The following is a 21,559-nucleotide window of genomic DNA, read 5'->3' as shown; positions in this document are numbered from 1 at the left end:
CACTCCTTACCCAGACTAACAACAGTCTTGAGTAAGTGATCGCATTTAAATATCCAGAGACATCATCCAATTTTCTATCATTCAATCAGATGATCAAATATTCAAATCTCATATTTAAAACTCATTTCAAAACTCAAGTTGTGCTTAAAAAAAAAATTGAAAACTTTTAAATCAATTTCGGGCATAAAAACACAATTTATAAGTGCAATGGCCTATATCTCTAGACATGGCCTGTCACCATTGCAATTTAGCTACTGACATGCATTGTCTCAAGACTAAGGGTCTTTGGACCCCTAGAGCTAAATTTTGGATACTAACTTGCCTGTCTCAAGGCTAACATGCCATATCTCGAGACACGGGTACAAGAGAGCAAAATCTAATTTTATAATATAATATATGCTAAATATAATTATCCCATTAAAACATAAATTTATAATATAATATTTTTAATGCACATATTATAATATTTATTGTCATTTTCATTCTATAAATATCAATTAAGTTTTTATTTAAAGTATTCAACTGATTAAGTTGATAATTAAAATTGAAAGATATTTAACATAATTAATTATAATTACTTTTTATAATTAATAATTATATTTAATTTTGAAAAATAATATTTTATCATATTGATATATTATATATCAATTTGTGTCATTCATGACAAATTTTCAGAGAGTAGACAATTTCTAGAGTGGTGGTTAAAACTTGAGGTAATGCTAAAAATGTTAGGGGTTCGCTTCTTTCTACAAGTATTTGGGAACTCTTAGATTCAAATAACAAATTGAGATAAGTCGATATGCTCCAAAATTATTATTTTTCCTACCAAAAACTACCTTGAAATGATAAAAACTACCTTGAAAATAGACTTAAAAATAGAAAATAAACGAAAATGACACTAACAAGAAGCTTTTACTTAAGAACAAGAAACAAATTAGCTCTAAATTAGTGTTAGATAACATTTTCTTTAGAGTAATCATTTGTCATGAAAGAATAGTACAATGTAAGAATGAAAAGAAATGACCTATTCTTACATGACTAAAAGCATAACCTAGTGGTGTGGCACATGTTGAGAATTCCAAACCTGTGCTGCACATGTATGAGCGAAATCCTTTGCTTGCCACACAATACACATCTTCCTCCTAATATGTTATCAATGAAGGGGCCTACAATGCTTCCATTGTTTCACAGCTTCACTTAGACAACTTGGGACCATAGCTGACCATGAGGTCAAATCTGGCAAAGGTCCTGTTAGGGCAAGATAGTTTTGTCCTTGGCTTTCAGGCATTCTCTTCCAGTTGACCTATATCAGAAAGAAGTCAAATTTAACATTTCCATCCAAGAGATAATGTAAAATAGATATCCACACCAACAGTTAAATTCACAATTGTTGATCTGCATAAGATTAAAAATAAGCAATAACTTGATTGTGAAAATCATATATGATTCATGGTTAGCGATTCTCCATATCATATATGACCTAGTAATTTATGCAATATTGTTCTTCTAGCAAGTAGGATCTTCGTCACCATGATAGTTTGAAACTTGGAACTGTAAAAGAAACAAAGGAAATCTAGGTACTAAAGTCCGAGTTGGACACTTCATGTCAACTTATATGATAAAAGGTTTTCCGATCCTTCTATCATAGGATAGAAAATAGAAGTTTCTGTCTGAATATAAATAGCAGACATGACAAGAGAAAGTGATAGGAATACATAAATGTCTCAAACTCTATATAATATGCGTTATTAACATATCAAAATTCACAATTATAACACAAACACGATACAAATACATGAATAGCCAAGTGTAAAAGAGTGTAAAAGTTATTATTTACCATGAAAAATGTAGTAATTCAAATACAGAATTGGAAATTCCTTGGTATGACGGCTAATGGAGAAGATGCATGATCCTAGTGTTTATGGTAACTCCATAAATACCCGACCTCTTGATTTCATCACCACTTTGAGCTAACACTAAGGTTTTACACCATTTTGGTGAGAACTTCCACCATTTCAGCAAAAAACATTCAATCCATTCCACAACTCATTGTAGATTTGAAACCACAAATAGAAATGCAGCATCTTGCTCTGTCTGATCCAAACAACATCCATAGCTCCCCTAGTTGCAGGATACTCTTCTAATTCATCTAGAGCATCCACCTCAATACAATTTGATTGGTTTAAATAATGAAAAGTTCATGGAATCCTCGATTTTTACTTCTCAACATCCTTTGTTGGTGCAGTGTAAAGCGTATAAAAGCAATGATAGTTTCTCTCTAAACTAGACACTTGGAAAATATGAAATCTTTCTAGAAAATAAGTTCTTATTGCAACTCCATGCCCTTTTGATGAAATTGAATTATGACAATTTTTCCTCAGCGACTTGAGCTATTCTTTCTGACAGTCTTCGTATTGTCAAATGCTTCTAGAGCTGGATTAGACTCCAAGACATTCTGCTTCACAGACTGTTCCAATGCATTGTTAACTCTCCCTCCCAAAGAGGCTAGATATTTACCAACTCCATTTTCACCACTTACCAAAATTGCTAGGCTAATTCCCTTATTGATCATCTGTCTATAGGCAGGATCCACAACTGCAAAAGGGTGTGGGCTCAACTCACCCAAAGTTACGCCTTTGCACTTTTGCTTCTCCTGTTTGTCAATTGTCAGATAAATGTCTGTCTTTGAAAAGGATTTATAGCAACCAATATACTTCTTGTGTAGGTATATAGTTCAAGTGAAACCCAGGTTCACCCAAATATGCTAGCTTTTTGTCATATCATCAACACCACATGAGGAAAATTCAAGGTATTTGAATAGACACTAGATGTCTTGGCCACAACCTGGAATATGAATGGTGACCAAATGGAATGTATAGCAGAAAGTGGTTTTAAAAGGGGATAAAACATCCAAGACTGATGAAGAGCCATTAGATGCGGGATAGGACTTGCTGTTAAGCTATTTTATATGTTCAAACCACCTTTTAAGTGCTTTCACAAAGAATGTGACAGACTGAAACAGACCAAATAAATATTGTCCCATATAGCTTCAAGCAAATATTTATTGTTCAGACACTAGGAAAAACAGTCGTGCAAAAGTATTAACAAAATGTCCTCATTTGTACCTCTCATGAATTTCATCCACTAGCAATTAACTTTCTCCAGGAACGAACTCAATTGGAAAAACAGCTTTCAGAAACTCAGCTTTCATGTTGATTGCAAGCAATTGTTCTCCAACAGGCTGCCTTACCTTCACAATGTTACTTGCCTTCAAGTTTTTATGCTTTTTATTGAGCTCAACGTTGAATTTTCTTAGTAAATTTAGTTTCAATTGTTTGAACAAAATTGATTCTGTTTACTCCAAATTATCACTTGTGTTTCCCTTGAGATATCAAAAGATTTCAGGTTTGCCTACAATCTACACCTTCTTCTGAGGTTGTGACTGTAATTCAATAAACAACCAAAGACATTCCCTCAACCAGATATACATAAATTTTCACTTTTTTCAGAATAGTCATCATACATAGGATACTCTTGCTCTTTCACATGCATTGTGTTACCCGTGTTTAATTCAAGGGCATGCACATAAATTGCACGAGACAATTCTTCAATCGCACATAGCAACCAAGAAGGTTTGAGTAATAATCTTATATCAGCAACACTTTGCTAGTATGTGTAATGTATACAAGATAAGATCTTTGACTTCAATGTGATTCAATTTCCCTTCAGTCTATATTCAACTTTTTGTTTCTTGGTTCAATTTGTAGTTTCTTTCTTGGTTTCCCTTTCACTCCCAAGCTCACGTGCTAATACAAACATTCAAGAATTACTTATCAAGTGTGTTAAATAATAAAAAGAAAAAAAAAAAAAAAAGCATAAGCCAGATAATCTAGGTGGCTCTATATTTTCATCCGTTTTAAACTATTCAACCGTTTGCTAAGATATTACCGGAAAATAGCATCGTCACCCATTCTTACCTAAAAAGCATTATTACTAATCACAAAAATGTTATGTCCTTAAGAAAGAAAAACAGAGAAATAAACAACATACTTGTCCAGGAAATGCTTCAGCTAATGCCTTGATGGTAGAATTTTGCATCCAAATGTCATCAATGGATGGATGCTGTACTTTTCCATCCAAAGATGATTCACTTACACCACCACAATTCACCATAAGGCGACCACCAGGCATCAATCTATCACTTAATTCCAACCATATTTCAACCTGACAAAGGCAATTATAAAACATGTTGCAACCTGTCAAATATGGACGTGGAACATGTAAATGGTAACTAAAAACAAGCTGGCACTAGGTACAAGTTAGAGAGTGCATTAAAATTGTATGACAGTAAAGAAATTGAGAGAAAAAGGCTAAAAAAATGTTCTGTATTTGTATTTCTTGATTTTCTATATAAGCTACATAGACATTTATTGTACATATAGGAAGAAAACATCTAACAAGAATAATTGCGAATTCAGCCTAATTACTATATTTTCATTAACCTTTTTCCTTAAAATCAGAAATAGAATTTCCTAATTTATTCCTGATTTTATGGGATTTGGGATTCCCTTGCTATCTATAATAACAAAAAAACCCTCAAGCTGGATTGTAGATGTTGAAAAAGCCAAGCATGGAAATAAGAATCTTGAATTTGTTTATGGGAAGAACCTTTGTTGAGATATCGCCAACTTGAGTTGATGTAGGAACTTAGAGTACTTTGACACTCCCTTCTTCTATTTTCTCCTGTATTAAATAATGATCAATCTCTACTTGCTTGGTCTAGTCATCATGTACAGGATTCTTAGCAATATTGATGGATGATTGATTGTCACAAAGCGTCTCTATAGAACTGTTGATTTCAACCTTTAATTCCTTTGGTACCCTTTCAAGTTGTATTCTTTCACATATTCCAAGTGCTATCGACCTAAATTTTGCCTCAGCACTACTTCTGGAGACTACACATGGTTTCTTGCTTTTCCAGGTGATAAGTTTCCCCCCCACAGATGTACAATATCCAAAAGTTGAGTGTCGATCTTTTACTAAGCCTACCCAGTGCACATTAGTGAAAACTTCAAACTCTTGGCCGGTATTTCTCATGAAATAGAGATCCTTTCTAGTACATATCAATTTGTTACCAAAACTTAGTAAGAGTACTGAAGTATTCTATCACTGGCATTTCCTCCTCCACTCAAGTTGTGAAGGAGGCTTCCAACTTCAAACAAGACCAAATTATTTTCATTATTGGAATACATTTCTTTAACTGCATCCCAAATGCCTTCAGCAGTTTCTTAAAGAACAAAATTTTCACCAATTTCATTGTTCATAGAATTAATGACATTACCATAGCAGCTTCAGTAATAAGATCATCTTTTCCTTTGTCGTAAATAAAAATCATTACTGATTGGCTCTACTGCAAATAATTGTTCCAGTTTAATTTGTGGCTGGTGACAAGTAGTAAGTTCCCTTCAAATCCTCCATTGGTGTTTGTATTAGCAGGATCTTGGTTGGATGTGACTTCAGAATAAGCGGGCAAAGTTCTCTGGTTGCCATGGGAACTTAATAGATAAGAAGAATTTAAGAATTTACAAAAGAAAAACAAAAGGGATTTGGTTTCAGAAACAGCTCTGACGCCATGAAGAAATGGAGAGAAAAAGGCCAAGAGAATGCATATATTTGTGTTTTTTTTTTTTTTCCTGACTTTTCTGCATAGGGCTATTGTTAAACAACCTTATTTATAGCACATAAAGCAAGGGAAAATCTGGAAACAAAGAATCTCTAATTACGAAATTCTCCTTTATCATATCCCTTAAAATCATAAACACAATATCCTATTTAATTCTTGATTTGATGAGAGATGATATTATGGGATTTAGAAATCCCCTAATATCCATAATAACAACAATAACTTAATATTGCTTTGAGTTAGTTTGCTAGCTTTCAACTTGATAAGTCCTTGTTCGACTAGGATTAGAATATGGCAATGCATTTGAGGGTAGTCATTGTATAGGAAATGAAACTAGTCCAATTGACAAAGCGATGAACCTTAGATGTCAAATGAATGATCCAAGCTAAGTTTAGTGATTCATTCACCTTTTCTATTCAATTTTAGTACTCTTCACTAGGAATTCGACAAAGGATAATCTCATAAAACACAAAATTATATTTTTATTTAAAACCTAAATTACATCCACACTCATAAAAAGTTGAACCAAATGCAAAATTTTCCCAAATAATGCTCACAGTACTAAAACTATAGCTCTTTATCCCTTATTTTCTGCACTCAACCTCAGCCCTATAATAACTCTATAGCCCCACCAAATCTCCCTTAACTAAATCCAAAAATAATCTCTACCCTACATATGTTTCATCATTGGCACATTGTACATACCTCTTGCAACTGTGAAAGAACCTTTCCATCAGAGAACAAGTCAATAATGATGCCTGAACAATAATTGTTCATACAAGTTAGTCTGTGAAACACAATCATCTACTCAAGAGAAACTCAGTGCATGTCTGTGAGTGTTTGTGATCTCAAAATGTCAAATACACATGTTAATGCATATAATTAAAATTGAAATCTCACCAGCATAGCCTGAAGGACGATGTTGTTCATATGAAAAAGCATCATCAATGTGAACTTGAAGCTGACCACCAACGTCATTACACTTCTCAAGATTGGATAGCCCAAAATATTCTCTTGCTTTATCAATTAACTGTTGTAAAAAAATACAAAAAAGGAAATAATAACCATCCACCAAGAAAGGAATCAATTGAGACTGGAATCTTCATTGATTTAAATATTTAAACCCGGAAAATATAGCTAATAAATTTAGCAGCAAAGTCTTCACCAGAACAAATGCCACATTATTTAATTGCTTTAAATGGCATAGAAGGAAAGGGATAGACCATGACTAAAATAAACAGATCCTTGTTTAAATGAATCAAAATAAAGATGAAAAATTCAGCTACTTGTAATATTTCTATTGTGCCTATCTAGTGTTTTAAACTATGTTGTTCTAACTCTTCCTTTTTCATAAAGCATCCATGGAGGTTCAAACCCACAAATATATGAAAGACATAGAAAAATATAAGTGTACCCGTATTAGACACATACCCAAATCCAACACTAAAATCTAAATCCGAGAAATAGAAGTTTTATAAAATTCATCAAATAGGAGACTAAGACTTACCGGTGGCTATCAACAATATAAATCATATTTGTAACTGTGAATAGGAAAAGGGAAATCATGAATCAAAACATTGTATGGCCAAAACAATTAATGTGATAATTGGAGAATGTATATTATGCACTTGTCAACATAAGTTAATTCTTACTATTTCATCAATCTCCCAACCTTCAAGCTGCAATGAAGGCCACACGTCAAGCATCAAATGTGCAGCTGTTCCGCCGCCCTACAGTATGATATATAGCTTCACAAACAAATTCACTGAATTTCAATTTAACAAGAAAAAGAAATTGCAGGTCAGATGAGATGAAATGTGTTACCAATCCGTAGATTGCAATGGGACCTTCAGGTACAATTGGTGGCAAACTAACGAATTCGTCCTAATTTTGAAAAGGGGAGAAAGAAGGGAAAAAAAAGTTAAAACAGGGTTCAGAAAAATCAATTTGAACAAGTTTGTCAATTACAATCACAAAATCAATGGTTTATAAGGTTCAAGAACAAAACAAAACATGTTTAAATTGATTACAACAAAACAAAACATGTTTAAATTGATTACAACAAAACAAAACATGTTTAAATTGATTACATGATGAAAGAACAAAAGAAGAGGCTTCTTCACAGCATACCCAATATGATCCGGTCCATTTCTCATCACCCTTTTGTAGAACGCTATGGACATTATCTGCATAGGGATTTGGGGATGAATCAATCCACTGTCTAACAACAAATGTTAAAAAAGAAAAGAAAAAGAAAAAGCGTACGAGTGGAATCGAGTAGTAGCATCCTAGATTGAGGAGTGTCAAAAATGAGAATGTCATTGTATTGCGTATGGATGGCTGTCAGCACTTGAAAGGTTTCTTCTTCTTCTGCTGCTGCTGCTGCTTGTGGCGTTTCGTCTTGTTTTGGATAAGGATTTGGTGGTGTTTCTTCATGTTGACTTGTTAAGTCTGTTTTCGTACAACAAGTGGATGAAGAGCGTAATTTGAAGGTAGCAGGAGTGAGAGTAGGAGTAGGAGAAAGCGGAGGGAAGAATAATTCAGTGAGAGGGAAAGGGGGCGATGCTATTGCTGTTGGTGACAATGAAATTGATGACCAAAACATCGTTGTGTGTGTGTGTGTTCGAGTTTACCTGATATGATATGATAAAATATTCAGATGAGAGCGAGCGGGGAAATATGCCAATTGGCCTAATATTTCTACAGTCCTTATATGCATTTACTTGTCGGATAAAGGGGAAATCAGTCAGACAAATTTATAAAAGTATAACTGTTACTCAATTTTAGAGTAGGTAATAAAATAATCATCATTTCAGTTATTTAATTTTTAAAAATAATAAAATAATTAATAATATTATAAAAAAAAATGACAAAACAGCTATTAATTAATAGTCGAAAAGAAAAAATTGACAAAGAAAAAAAAAAAAAACTCTTACCCACTGTTGGTGTATTTTACACCTTTACAAAAAGTGAATTAAAATCCAACAGTAAATAACATGTTTCGACACTTTTCGATTTTCATATCTTTCAGAAAAATCACAAGGCTATCGATATTCTCCATTTTGGGTTCCCTAATGAATCATCATTTTGTTGCTTCAACAGTATCAAATGGGAAGCATGATTGACGTTTGCGGAATAAGAAGGTAGAAAGATGCTAAAACAGGTCTTTGTTAGGGGGGTCAAGAGGAGATTTCATTTACCAAAACCATTTGAAACATGGCGGAATGCCCCAAAAGAGAAAGCGGAGTGCGTCGTTATCGGAGCCGGAATCGTGGGACTGGCAGTGGCCAGAGAGCTTTCGTTGAAGGGGAAAGAGGTTTTGGTCCTGGACTCTGCTCCCACCTTCGGAACAGCCGCCAGCAGCCGCAACAGCGAGGTCATCCATGCCGGCATCTACTATCCTTCCAATTCTCTCAAGGCTCGTTTTTGTGTGAGAGGAAGAAAATTACTCTATCACTACTGCTCTCAGCGTGGGATACCTCATAACCAGATCGGTAAACTCATAGTTGCCACAGGTACTTCCGAGATTCCAAAGTTAAATCAACTGTTCAATCGTGGGATTCAAAATGGGGTTGAAAATCTTCGGATGTTGGACGCTTCTGAGGCTATCAAAATGGAGCCTGAATTGCACTGTGTCAAAGCTTTGCTATCCCCTGCTTCTGGCATTCTGGATTCCCATTCTCTGATGCTGTCTTTAGTGGTATGCCTCTTTTATTCTCAATTAATTTGGTGATAGACTTACTTAATTAAGTGACTAACCATTACCACGATCCAGGGGGAGGCTGAAACTAATGGCGCTACCTTCTCTTACAACACTGCTGTCATTGGAGGTCATCTTGAAGGAAATCAAATGGTCCTCCACGTTTGTGAAACCAAAACACTTACAAACTGGGATGGAAACACTCCATTGCAACCGGACCTCCTACTTATGCCTATAATTGTAGTCAATTCTTCAGGCTTGAGTGCTCCCACTCTGGCTAAGAGATTCCATGGTCTAAACACAGCTATCATCCCTCCTGCATATTATGCTCGTGGCTCCTACTTTATCCTTTCAAATGCAAATTCTACTAGACATCCTCCTTTCAAGCACTTGATATATCCTGTACCAGAGGAAGGTGGTCTTGGAGTGCATGTTACTCTGGACTTAGATGGTCAGCTCAAGTTTGGCCCAGATGTTGAGTGGATTCCTCATGTACCTGATACAACCAACTTCCTTAATAAGTATTCTTTTCTCTTCCCATTCCAAATTTTTTTATGCTGCTTTGGGTGTAATACTTTTTTTCCATTCCCAATTTCGTGATTATGAATTTTCTATAGTTTTATTTGTTTACAACCTATACAAGTTCCATAATTTGTAGATTTGTATTTCTTAAAATAACAAGACTACAGTCCCATGTAGAGCAGTAGAGGAATAAGTGATTTACTTCCTTTAAATGGTTATGATTATAACAGGTGTGATTACTTAAGTTTTGAGAGTAATAGTAGAAGGCGCCATTTCCCTTGAGGGTATATTCATTAAAACACAAAATACATGCTAGTGAGTAATTTGGATTAAAATCACAGTAGGTTTTGCTCTTCTTCTTTTTTTGTCTTTCTCTTGTTTGCTGGCAATGGAAAACATGTCATGCATAACAATTATCCCAGCATCAATAGTTCAGTATGTATCATTTGTTTATACTGATGTTGTGCCTTAAATTCTTCCTATTCTACTGTACACTTTGTTTCCATCTCTATGCTAGGTGCTTCTTCCTTTTGTGATTTCATGTCCTCATTGCTCATCATTTTTATTTTTATTTATTGTAATTTGATGAAGAGTTGTTATAGTTATTACTTTATCGTTTCTTCCAGAGCCAGCTTCCTTTCAATAACTTTCATTGTTTTGTTTGTGTGTTAACTTAGATTGTCAGTCCTGCTTTTTTCTGTTACAGTGGCCAATGTCCTAAACTAATACAGTGGTTGGCAGAAATCTCTTGATGCCTAACTTGGAAGAATATTTATCTCATATTAGGATTCTTTCCATTTCACTTATGTTTTGGAAGTTTGTCTACTGTCATGATCACATTTGAGAAACTCTTTTTGAGTAAGAAAATTCCCTTGTGCAGTAGAAATTGCAATTGCATCTAATTAAAATTCAATATAACTTATACTATATTCTCATTTGCTAGAACTTTTTGGACCAAGTAATTTGATTGTGCTATGCTTCTCTTTGCTTTGTTTGAGCAAACACACTCCATTTTGTATCCAATTGTCCTGGAGGGGGAAATCTGACTCTTAGAATAAGTTTGTTCTAGAACTCGGTAGCAGATAGTGCAGTAAGTTTTGTTCAAAGTCTTAGTTGTAATCTTATACGTTAAGGAAGTCTGTACTTCATTTGATATTTCCTTTGTTGAAGTTAGAAGAGCTATATTGGGTGTTGGCATCAGAGGTGGTCTCCAAGAATTTTATTGATTTAGTAGCTTGGCTGGTTAATGAACCCTCTTTCAGAGGTTAAAATTAAAATTTCAGCACATTTCCATTTTATTTCAATAGAGGGGATGAGTTTTCTTTTTTTTTTTTTTGGGGGGGGGGGGGGGGTACCGGTTTGAGCCATTCCATCACTAGCTGTTTTATGGCTCTGCAAATGCACTGGATTTGAAATAAGAAAGAGAACAAATTTTGCTCTTGAGTTCATTCAGATAAGTTAGTTGCTGCATTTGTTGCATAAAAGCAACTGATTAAGTTCTTTTGTATCGTGAAAGTCATTGTCATTTGGTCAAAAACTAAGCTTAGTGGTTCCATGCTCTCAGGTTTGACTATTCTGTAAGTGTTGATCGTGTTGCAAGATTTTATCCAGAGATTCGGAAGTACTACCCAAATCTCAAAGATGGATCTCTAATACCAGGTTATGCAGGGATTCGACCAAAACTTCATGGACCTGGACAGTCTGCCTGTGATTTTGTAATACAGGTTTGTTTCATGTATTCTCTTTAATATGGAGTAATAAAACTGATATATACCTTTGTCAAGCCATATGCCTGAATTTCATTTATGGTACAAAGAGATACTCTTTTTCTTATTATTATTAAGAAATACTGCCTTGCTGAATTTTCTCTAAGAAAGGAATAACAGAAAAGAAGTGTCCACAATTTATGATTGGTAAGAAACGTAGCGAGCAACAAACTACAACCTAGCCCTTCTCACTACTTGGATAAGCTAAATGGACAAGCTTTAGCCAATGTACTGAATCTTGAACCACTGAGTAAGAGCATTAAGTTTGTAGTCCTATTTAATAGTTTTACTTCTATTCCTTAAACATACTCATCATAAATAGGGTCTAACATATCCTCTTGCTATTCTTAGTTAAGTTCACCCTTTGTTCACGACTAGAGTAAGAACTATGGCCATTTTTCCCGCAAGTAAAACAACTAATCTGAGTTGCTGCCATCTTAAGAAGCATTCTGTACAGCTGACTCCAGCCTTATTTTCAAACCCCATGTCCAACTAAAGCCTTCCTCTTTTCACTCCTCTCAATATTGCCCTTGTTTCCTCCATCAACATGTTTCTTAAAGGAAGCTCACTGTTAATTTTAAAGGTTGTTAGTTTAGTTTTAATGCCTTAAATTGCTTCAAGCCCCCTTTTTGCTACTCCTTCAATCCTTCCCGATATAGGCTTTCTTGCACCATACTGTCAAATACATTTTTCAGCCATTAAAGCATGTTTTCATGTATTTTCAAGGTCCAATCCATCAACATGTTTCTTAAAGGAAGCTCACTGTTAATTTTAAAGGTTGTTAGTTTAGTTTTAATGCCTTAAATTGCTTCAAGCCCCCTTTTTGCTACTCCTTCAATCCTTCCCGATATAGGCTTTCTTGCACCATACTGTCAAATACGTTTTTCAGCCATTAAAGCATGTTTTCATGTATTTTCAAGGTCCAATCCATCAACATGTTTCTTAAAGGAAGCTCACTGTTAATTTTAAAGGTTGTTAGTTTAGTTTTAATGCCTTAAATGGCTTCAAGCCCCCTTTTTGCTACTCCTTCAATCCTTCCCGATATAGGCTTTCTTGCACCATACTGTCATACGTTTTTCAGCCATTAAAGCATGTTTTCATGTATTTTCAAGGTCCAATAACTGAACGGCTCCTGTCTCATCCCTCATATATTGGTTTAACCTTGCTAGACAATGAGATCCCATTTATTCTTGTCGCAGCCAATTATGTTTCTTGACGCTAATTTCGTCTTCCTTGACCTCTACCACATCCAATGATAGCTTCATAGCAAACCCTAATATAAACCCTAGGATCTAATGGGAAAATAGTAGTAAATCAATAGAATTAGGTCTAAATAAACAAGTTAGAAAGAAGTTACAGCTTTAGAAAACATAGGGTTTATAGAGAACCTCTAGTTTGTTTCTATTAAATCAAGAAAATGATAAGGATGTTGTTGTAAATATTTTAAAGCTTATTTATTCTAAGATTACAAATAAAATTTTAATCCTAACTCTAGATTTGAATCCTAAAGATAATTAATAATCGTAACCGTGCAATAACAGAAATAGTAATAGTAAATTTATATATTTATTGCTTCTCATGATTTAAATAAACTTGTGACTTGTGGTACATACATTTTATGCGAAGATAACTGCATATGTTTCATAGGTTTATGTTAAACAGTAAGAATTTGGAGGAAAAGTATGATGTCTCTAATGATTTACATGGGTATAGATATACAGATACTATCCATTCTAAACCTGTTAAGAGTTTAGAGTGGATTTTGGTGATTCGGATCTATTGGGTTATTTTGACATAAATTTCTATTTTCTGTAGGGAGAAGACATTCATGGAGTGGGTGGTCTTGTAAATCTTTTCGGTATCGAGTCACCCGGGCTGACTTCAAGCATGGCGATTGCTGAATATGTAGCTGCTTTACTTTTGGGAGGATGATGGAGATATTCACTGTACATTCAAAACAAACTTGGTGTCTTCCCATAGCTATAGGTAAAATTTTCATTTATTTATATTTCCATTGAAAATGATTATATGTTGAACTTGATGTCTAACTAACAAATAAATCATTTTATTAGGATAAAATTTTGTTATTAGTCTATGTACTATGCGAAAGTCATGAATTTAGTCCCTATACTTAATTTGATTGTTTTCAATCCTTTTACTTTTTTATTTTTAAAATTTTAGTCTTGACTAAATGTTAGCTACTAAATTCATTAAGTTTTGTTATTTTCAAATTTTGATGCGGCAAACATATCATTGCATTTGTAATGTTATGTTAGCATGCTATTTCTACACATTACTCACAAGAAAACTAGTTAATGGATTTAATAATGGTCATATGCATCAAGACCAAAATTTTAGAATTCGAGAAATATACCTATTAAGAATGATCCAATTGGAGAATATGGATTGAATCTATAATTTTACGCATATACAGGATTAATAGTAGAATTTAACCACATAGATTTAACTGTTACCGTTTGGTTATGATTAAAATTTTAATATTCAAAAATTGTAAGGGTTAAAAATAACCAATTCGAAAAGTGCAAAGACTAAAATTGATCAAATTAAAATATAGAGACTAAATTTATAACTTTCATAGAGTATGGGGACTAATTGTAGAATTTTACAATAAGAGGAGTTAAATAGATTTTTTATTAGGATAAAATTTTACCATAAGAGGAGTTAATATCCGGTAGGTGAACTTCAAGTGATGATTCAATGACCAATACAATGGAACAGTATTCTTCGACGAGTATAAGAACATATCTTATATTAAAGTTGATCTAATCGATTGATGTCAAAGATCAGAGGAGAAAGCTATTTGAATTTTGGTTCGTTAATGTAACGACCTAAATTTTAAGGTCATCGGAAAATTGTATTTTCAGGTTATAATTTCCGCAAAATGAATTCATAAATATTTATTAGAAATATTTACGAAGCTAGTAGTGTAGTTAATTAGACTTTGGTTAAGTGAATTAGCTTTAATTAAAGCTAATTTAGTGAAAGGACTAGATTGAATATAGGGTAAAAGTTTAATTATAAACTATAGAAAAGTCAAGAGATTAAATTAGCAAATAAGCCTTATGTGACAAGTGTGTGGTATGTATAAGGGATTTGCATTATTGTGATCGGTACAAATGTATGTATAAATATGTAATTACTTATTAAATAAGAAATAATATTTATAATATAAAAACATATAATAATGATATAATATAATAATAAAAGAATAAAAGAAATAAAACATAAAGAAAAAGAAGGGAGAAAGGGACGAAACAGAGGAGAGGAGAAAGGGACGAAACAGAGGAGGGAAAGAAAGAAAGAAAAAGAGAAAGAAAAAGAAAGGAAAAATTGGGTTTTGATGTTTGAAGTTCAAGTGGTAAGTCAATTTAGTCTATTTTCTTGTAATTTTGATGTTTTTGGAATCCTAGAACAAAGCCCTACTTGAATTATGTTGAAATTTAGGAAGATAGTGAAATTTTAGATGTTTAATAAGTTGAATAAATAGATGAATTATGATATAAGGTGATAGAAATTCAAGTTAGAAGTGGGAGAAGGATTGAATTGTAAAAAGAGATATAAGTTTTATTATAGTAGGGACTAAATTGTCTAAGTTGTAGAATTGATGTTTTATATTGAATATGAAGAACTGAAACTTGTTTAAAGTAGCTATTAAATGAAAATATGAGATTTATTTGAAGAAAAATAATGGTTATGGTGGAAGGACTATATTGAAATTTTTATAAAAGTTACATGAAAAATAGAAGAGTGTTATTAAATGATATGTATTGATGATTTTAAATGTTAATTTTTCCTTAGCTAACGTAGCATCGAAAACGTCATCGAAAAAGGGAAAGGAGAAAGTGAACGAGGATATCGAGTAAACTCGAGAATTTCGGTTTGTATTTCTATAAACTATGCTTAATAATTTAATAAAAGTAATTGCTATATTTAATTGTTAACATGTATGATAAAAAAAATGATGAAAATTGTTACTGTTTCTGTATCAAAATGAAATGATTTGAATACCCTATTAACAGTGTCGAGCTAGATGGATATAGTTGGCATGCCATAGTATTGGAAGTGTTCAGGGATATTCCGACTGTGTGTCGATGAGACACTATATGTGTCGACTACTGTGACTGTTCCGGATTCGTTCCGAAGAGGTATTTCGTACTTGAGTATGACTGTTACTGTTACTGTTACCCTACGGTGTATTCCGATTTCGGCCGATGAAACACTATATATTATCCCCGGTGTATGTGTTGGATTTGTGTATCCGTCCAAGTCCGAGTTATGTTAATAGGGGTAAATGAAAGTACTAAAGACAAAGACTGACTGCTATTAATTATGTGACTGTGAATGTTATACAAGTATTGAAAGATATTGAATGATATGAAATGTATATAAAGAATTGTTTAATTTCATTTAAGAACTATAAGTTAAAGGTAAGTGATGAAGCTATTAAGATTATGAAAGTAAAAAGTTTAAGTTATAATGTATATACATAGCTTATTAATGTTTTAAGTATTAGTTTATAGAAATACCACTGAGTGTATACTCAGCGTATGATTTATTTTCCGTGTGCAGGATTAGGTACAAAAGAAAGTTAAAGATTCAGCATCCAAGCCAATCCCGGACTTTAAGTGGTGAATACTTTTCTTTTGATAAAATGGCATATACCTAGGTTGTTAAGGTGTTATTTTGTACATGATAGTGAATATACATGAAAGCTGTTGAAGCATGGTATGAAATATGCATATTTTAGAAGTTAAACTTACATGATTTGGATTAGTATGTTAATGTAGTATAATTTTGATATGAATTGTGGTACATAGTCCTTAAGAGGTATTGAAGTGAATGAATGAATATTTGTTAAGTTTAAATGGCATAATAAATGATATTTGAATTAAGAACTATTAATAAATGCTTGAGCATGAACTGGATGTGTTTAGCTTGTGAAAATAGCTTAAAAATGGTCAAAAATCATGTTTTCACACGGCCAAGTCACATGGGCGTGTGCTCAGGCCGTGTGACTCTCTGTTTATGTTACACGTGTTGTTCCCACGGCCGTGTGTGCAAGTCAGATCTGCCCACGGCTTGGCCCCACGGCCATGGGAGCCCCACGGACTGGCCACACGGCCATGTCCCAGGCCACACAGGCGTGTGCCCCTATCTTTAAGGAAAAATTTCTAAAGTTGCCAGTTTAATCCCGAATTATTTCTAAATCATGTATTGGGCCTTGTAGACCCATATTAAGGACTTTATGGTGAAATTTGAAAAGTTTTGATTTGAAACGAAAATGTATGACTCGGTTTTGTATAAATTCTAGTGTATAAGTCCGGTAATACCTCGTAACCCTATTTCGGTGACGATTTGGGGTTAGGGGGTGTTACAGTTAATTCATGATGTTCAAAGTTATTTTATAGAAAAAAACTAAATCTTAGAAGAGGAGGGGAATGAGAGATTTCGATTGGTGCTGGTGATACTAACAGAGGATATACAACGATGATTTTAACAATCCAAATACTTAAATAAAAAATTTTAAATTGTTCATTGGTCATTTTGTAACTTTTTGAAGTTCAGTGATTAAAACGTAAACTTATTAATAGTTTAGTGACATTAGTTGTAGTTTACCCTTAATATTAGGGTAAAGTAAACTACCTCATTATTTAAAAAAAAAATTGAGGTGACCCGATCACTATTCAAAGTGACTAACGAGGTAGTTTACCATTAATATTAAACATAATTACTTATTTGGCCCTCTAACTTAAAAAAAAAGTCATTTTAGCCTTTTTTTTATTTTTTTTCTTCTTTTAGTCCACAAACTTGTATTTTAGTCAAATCACCTCAAAATGAATGAAAAAATTAATGTTTGTTAATGTCTCGTAAGCAATTGATTATATTTATAAAATTTATAAAATTATTTTTAAAATTTTAAATAAAAATATTTTTAAATAATATTTTATTTTTAAAATATAATTAATTGTTAATATGATATACATATGAATTGCCACATTAGTAAAGTTAACAAACATATTTTTTTCATCCATTTTAAGGTGATTGATAAACAATGCAAGTTTAAGGATTAAAAGAAATAAAAATTAAATAGAGAGTTAAAATAATTTTTATTATAAAATTAGAGAACAAATAAATTATTATACCTTAATATTATTGTTAAAAATTTTAGGGTTTAAAGTATTTAACATTAATGTTATGGGAAATTGAAATGAGTGGTATATATATTTAAATTAAAAACTTTTTAATAGTTAATCATTCTAATAGGCGGTTTTTATTTGGTCACTCAAAAGTTTGTGTTAGTTTGATCATTCAAAAAATTAATTAAATAAATCACTTCACCATAAATGGTATTAAATAAATCACTTCACCAAGAAATGGTAACGAAAGATTAATAAAATATTTGTATTGAAAAATTTTGGGGTAACCAAAATATAAATGAACCTATTTAAAGTGCCTAATAGGTAGTTTACCTTAATTTTAGAGTGGCTTACGTGGAAATGTACCGTTAGATTTCCATTACCATTTAACAGTAGAATAATCAATTTGATCAATCCTTTTCTGGGGTGTTTAAATTAAGACGAGATGGTTTACCCATATTTTAAATATAAAAGTAATAAAATCCTTTTTTTTTAATTAAAATAACTTTATTTTCTTTAGATTATCTAACCATAAATTCATAAAATATAACCTTTGATATTGTAATCATAAAACATAATAACCATTACCTTAACTTGTGTAAATAAAAAGTTGTAAAATTGAAGTTGCCAATTTGGTGTCACAGGGCTGCCCTAAATAACTTACAAATCTACCAATAGAATTGTGATTGCTCCACTACTAATATCACCACTAAGAAGCTTCCTTATTATATTGCACTAATCACCATTTCTTTTTCTGTTTAATCTAATCACCCATTTATATATGTGAAGTGTAAACGCCTATTAATTGGTATCTGTGGATCAATCTAGTTAACGATAACAATAATCAAATCCATTCAAAACTTGGCAGAATAATATTACTAAAATTTTACTTAGATATCACTTTATAAAGAAAAATAAGAGATTTTTCAGAAAAACATAATCTAATAATTATTAAAAAAATAGATTATTGTGTTTGAAAAATTACCTAATAATTAGATTTGAGTTTAATTATTTGTACATGTATGACATGTTTGGGTAATCTGTTTACCATTGAATTAATGTAGTTTGATGGTTTCAATTGCACAATCCGATTCTTAAAGGATAAAAATTGTGATAATTACGCAGTTAATTATAAACAATTACTCTTAAATTTAATTACTTTGAGGATTTCCAACTGAACTAGTATATGATTTAAAAAGTTGTTTTATATATATATATATATATATATATATATATATATTTTATGTCCGTTTTACGGTCCATATTCAGAAGTCATGGTTATCTCTCCCAACAATATTGTGTCTTCAATGTTTAAACTTGAGTCTTCCCTTTAGGAATGTAATGTGTTTTACCATTATACCCAATCACTTATTGGTTTAAGATTATTTTTATACAATAATAATATTGTTTTAATTTTAAGACATATTTTATTTTTAAAAATATGATTATATGTTATTTTACTAATTTTATTTAAATAATTTGAAATTTTTGTTGATGAGTGATAATTCACATATATTTTAACTTACTAAATTAAAATATTCAACTAAATTGTTTAGTATTTAATATAAATCACCGACTTTACTTAATTACATTATATTTATTATTAACTATTTATACTCAAGAAAGACCAACTAATGATGATAATAAATATATGTTACATTCTACACTCAATCTAAAAATCGATCAGATGTGAAGTATTATATCAATTATCGAGTTAACTCAAAGTATTTTTTCTGAAAAATGAATTCACCTATCTAAAATCTTGAACAGATAGATAATCAAAGGTTAATGGAAGGAGTCGAGAGAAAATTAAGAGAATTTTTGTATTGAAAATAAAAGAAATCGTGAAAATGGTGGAGTAACCAATCCCTCCTTTGCCATTTTGCCTAGATGAGCTTGGGATATTTACCAATTAAGGATCTCTCCTCCTAAAAATCTTATTTTCTAGTTCTTCCCACATTAACCGCGCTGATTTGGCTAATCTTATAATTTAGCCCATAAGAAAAACAAAACTGCAAAAAATATTAAATTACACTATATGTAAATGTTGAAGATTAGATTTTTTAAAATCAATACTAAATTGACACAATGTATAAAAGCTGAGAGTTAAAGTTACTATCAAGCTAATTTTCAAAGTTGTCACCATTAGTTAGCTGATAGAGGTGCTCATAGGTCAGGTTAGGCCTAAATATGATATTAACATACTTTATGCTTACCTAATCTTGGTTCGACCAGAAATATGGACTTAAAATTGTCTAAATTCATCTATATTTACAAAAGACCAATCCAAACTTATTTTCAGTATGCCTATATTATTTTTAAATTTTAAAATATATGTTTATATTATATTATTTTAATATTTAATAATTTTATACATTTTTATTTATTGAAAATTTTTATATAATCATTTTAATATTATTTTAATGTTTACATTAGAGTAGTATTATATATTTAGTATAGGCTTATCTTTTAATTTGTTCTAAATTTCATAATATATAAAATAATATAATATAAAATATTATAAACTCAAAAATAGGCCAAACTCGGGTTTTGAATGTTTAAATTCGAGCTTGACCCATATTTTAAATGAGCCTAATTTTTTTAATAAACCTATTTTTCGAGCTTAATCTTTTTACCTAAATCCTCCCAAATTTCAAGTGGGCCTTCAAAATTGAGCAATTAACCTGACCTATGAATAAGTTTATTAGCTGGTGAACAAAAAAGAAAAGAATTAAATAATCGAATATATATTTTGTATCTTTCTACAATTAAATAATCAATAAAAAAATTTATTAATAATTTAGTGATTGTTAATATAATTTAACTTTTTAATAATGATGATGTTATAGCAACCTCAATAGGAATTAAAATAATATTTATGTATTGTGTAAAGTGGTGGAGAACTCTCTGGAAGTGATCGAAAGTGACGGTGATTCACGGTTGTCTGAAGATCGCAATACCAAGAACGTAAGATTCAAAGATGGATCTGATGGGGTCACTGTTGATATGGCTGTGGACTCTGCTCCATCCTCAAGCATGATAATGTCTTGGAAGGACAAACTATCAGGGTCTGGTTCTATTGGGGCTAACCGGGGACTTGCTGGTTTTGATGAGGGAAGTGATGGAGATTTCATTCTGCTAGAAGATAATGTTATCAGATCCACCATTAATGGAATCCCGAGAATTGAATTTTTTGATCGCGTCAAACAAATATTATATAAGGAGATGGAGTTGACAGTGGTTCGGAAACTACTAGGCCGAAATATCAGCTACGGTGTTCTGTTTAATCAAGTTGGTAACCTTTGGAAGCCTATACAACCTTTTCAGTTAATGGATATTGAAAATGGATATTATTTGGCTAAATTTCAGAATAACAATGATTATGAAAAGGTTCTAACCCAGGGACCATGGATAATTTTTGGGTAATATTTGACAGTTCAACCATGGACAAAAGACTTTTCCACTCTCCAACCTTACCCAAGTGTGGTCATGGCTTGGATTAGGCTATCTGGACTACCTGGATTTATGTATAAGAAGAAGATTCTTGAGGTGATTGGCAACACAATAGATAAGGTTGCAAAGTTTTATTTCAAGACTGATAATAGAACTAGAGGGAGATTTGCCAGGATGGTTGTGTTCATTAACCTGGACAAACCTCTTGTCTCTCAAATTCGAGTTAATGGCAATATTCAAAGGGTGGAGTACGAAGGCTTACCAACAGTTTGTTTTG

The 21,559-nt window shown here is 32.2% G+C and overlaps 2 protein-coding genes across 6 annotated transcripts; one reads left to right on the top strand and one right to left on the bottom strand.

Moving 5' to 3' along the window:
* Positions 1-910: 910 nt before the first annotated feature.
* On the bottom strand, positions 911-8,435 carry LOC108460383 (uncharacterized). Of its 4 annotated transcripts, none has more exons than XM_017759865.2 (8): positions 7,949-8,435; positions 7,774-7,869; positions 7,508-7,567; positions 7,336-7,413; positions 6,584-6,713; positions 6,389-6,441; positions 4,051-4,224; positions 911-1,303 (listed from the first exon to the last, which is right to left on the bottom strand). In XM_017759865.2, exons 1-8 carry the CDS (start codon positions 8,003-8,005, stop codon positions 1,154-1,156), a joined length of 798 nt encoding a protein of 265 aa, XP_017615354.1. In that variant the 5' UTR covers positions 8,006-8,435; the 3' UTR covers positions 911-1,153. The 4 variants fall into 4 exon arrangements, with proteins under 4 accessions (XP_017615354.1, XP_017615352.1, XP_017615353.1 ...); XM_017759863.2 differs by having other exon boundaries at positions 7,814-7,869; XM_053025142.1 differs by lacking the exon at positions 911-1,303 and adding an exon at positions 3,470-3,806 and having other exon boundaries at positions 7,814-7,869; positions 7,949-8,412.
* Positions 8,436-8,597: 162 nt separating this feature from the next.
* Positions 8,598-16,598, top strand: LOC108460382 (L-2-hydroxyglutarate dehydrogenase, mitochondrial). Of its 2 annotated transcripts, XM_053025139.1 has the most exons (6): positions 8,598-9,383; positions 9,459-9,904; positions 11,470-11,629; positions 13,487-13,657; positions 15,491-15,569; positions 16,262-16,598. In XM_053025139.1, exons 1-4 carry the CDS (start codon positions 8,835-8,837, stop codon positions 13,601-13,603), a joined length of 1,272 nt encoding a protein of 423 aa, XP_052881099.1. In that variant the 5' UTR covers positions 8,598-8,834; the 3' UTR covers positions 13,604-13,657; positions 15,491-15,569; positions 16,262-16,598. The 2 variants fall into 2 exon arrangements, with proteins under 2 accessions (XP_052881099.1, XP_052881100.1); XM_053025140.1 differs by lacking the exon at positions 15,491-15,569 and having other exon boundaries at positions 8,600-9,383.
* Positions 16,599-21,559: the final 4,961 nt, after the last annotated feature.

The sequence above is a fragment of the Gossypium arboreum genome, chromosome 2 (assembly GCF_025698485.1).
Source record: "Gossypium arboreum isolate Shixiya-1 chromosome 2, ASM2569848v2, whole genome shotgun sequence".
NCBI lineage: Eukaryota > Viridiplantae > Streptophyta > Magnoliopsida > Malvales > Malvaceae > Gossypium > Gossypium arboreum.
Note: the sequence above shows the minus strand (reverse complement) of the source record. Positions and strands in the feature narration are given on the sequence as shown.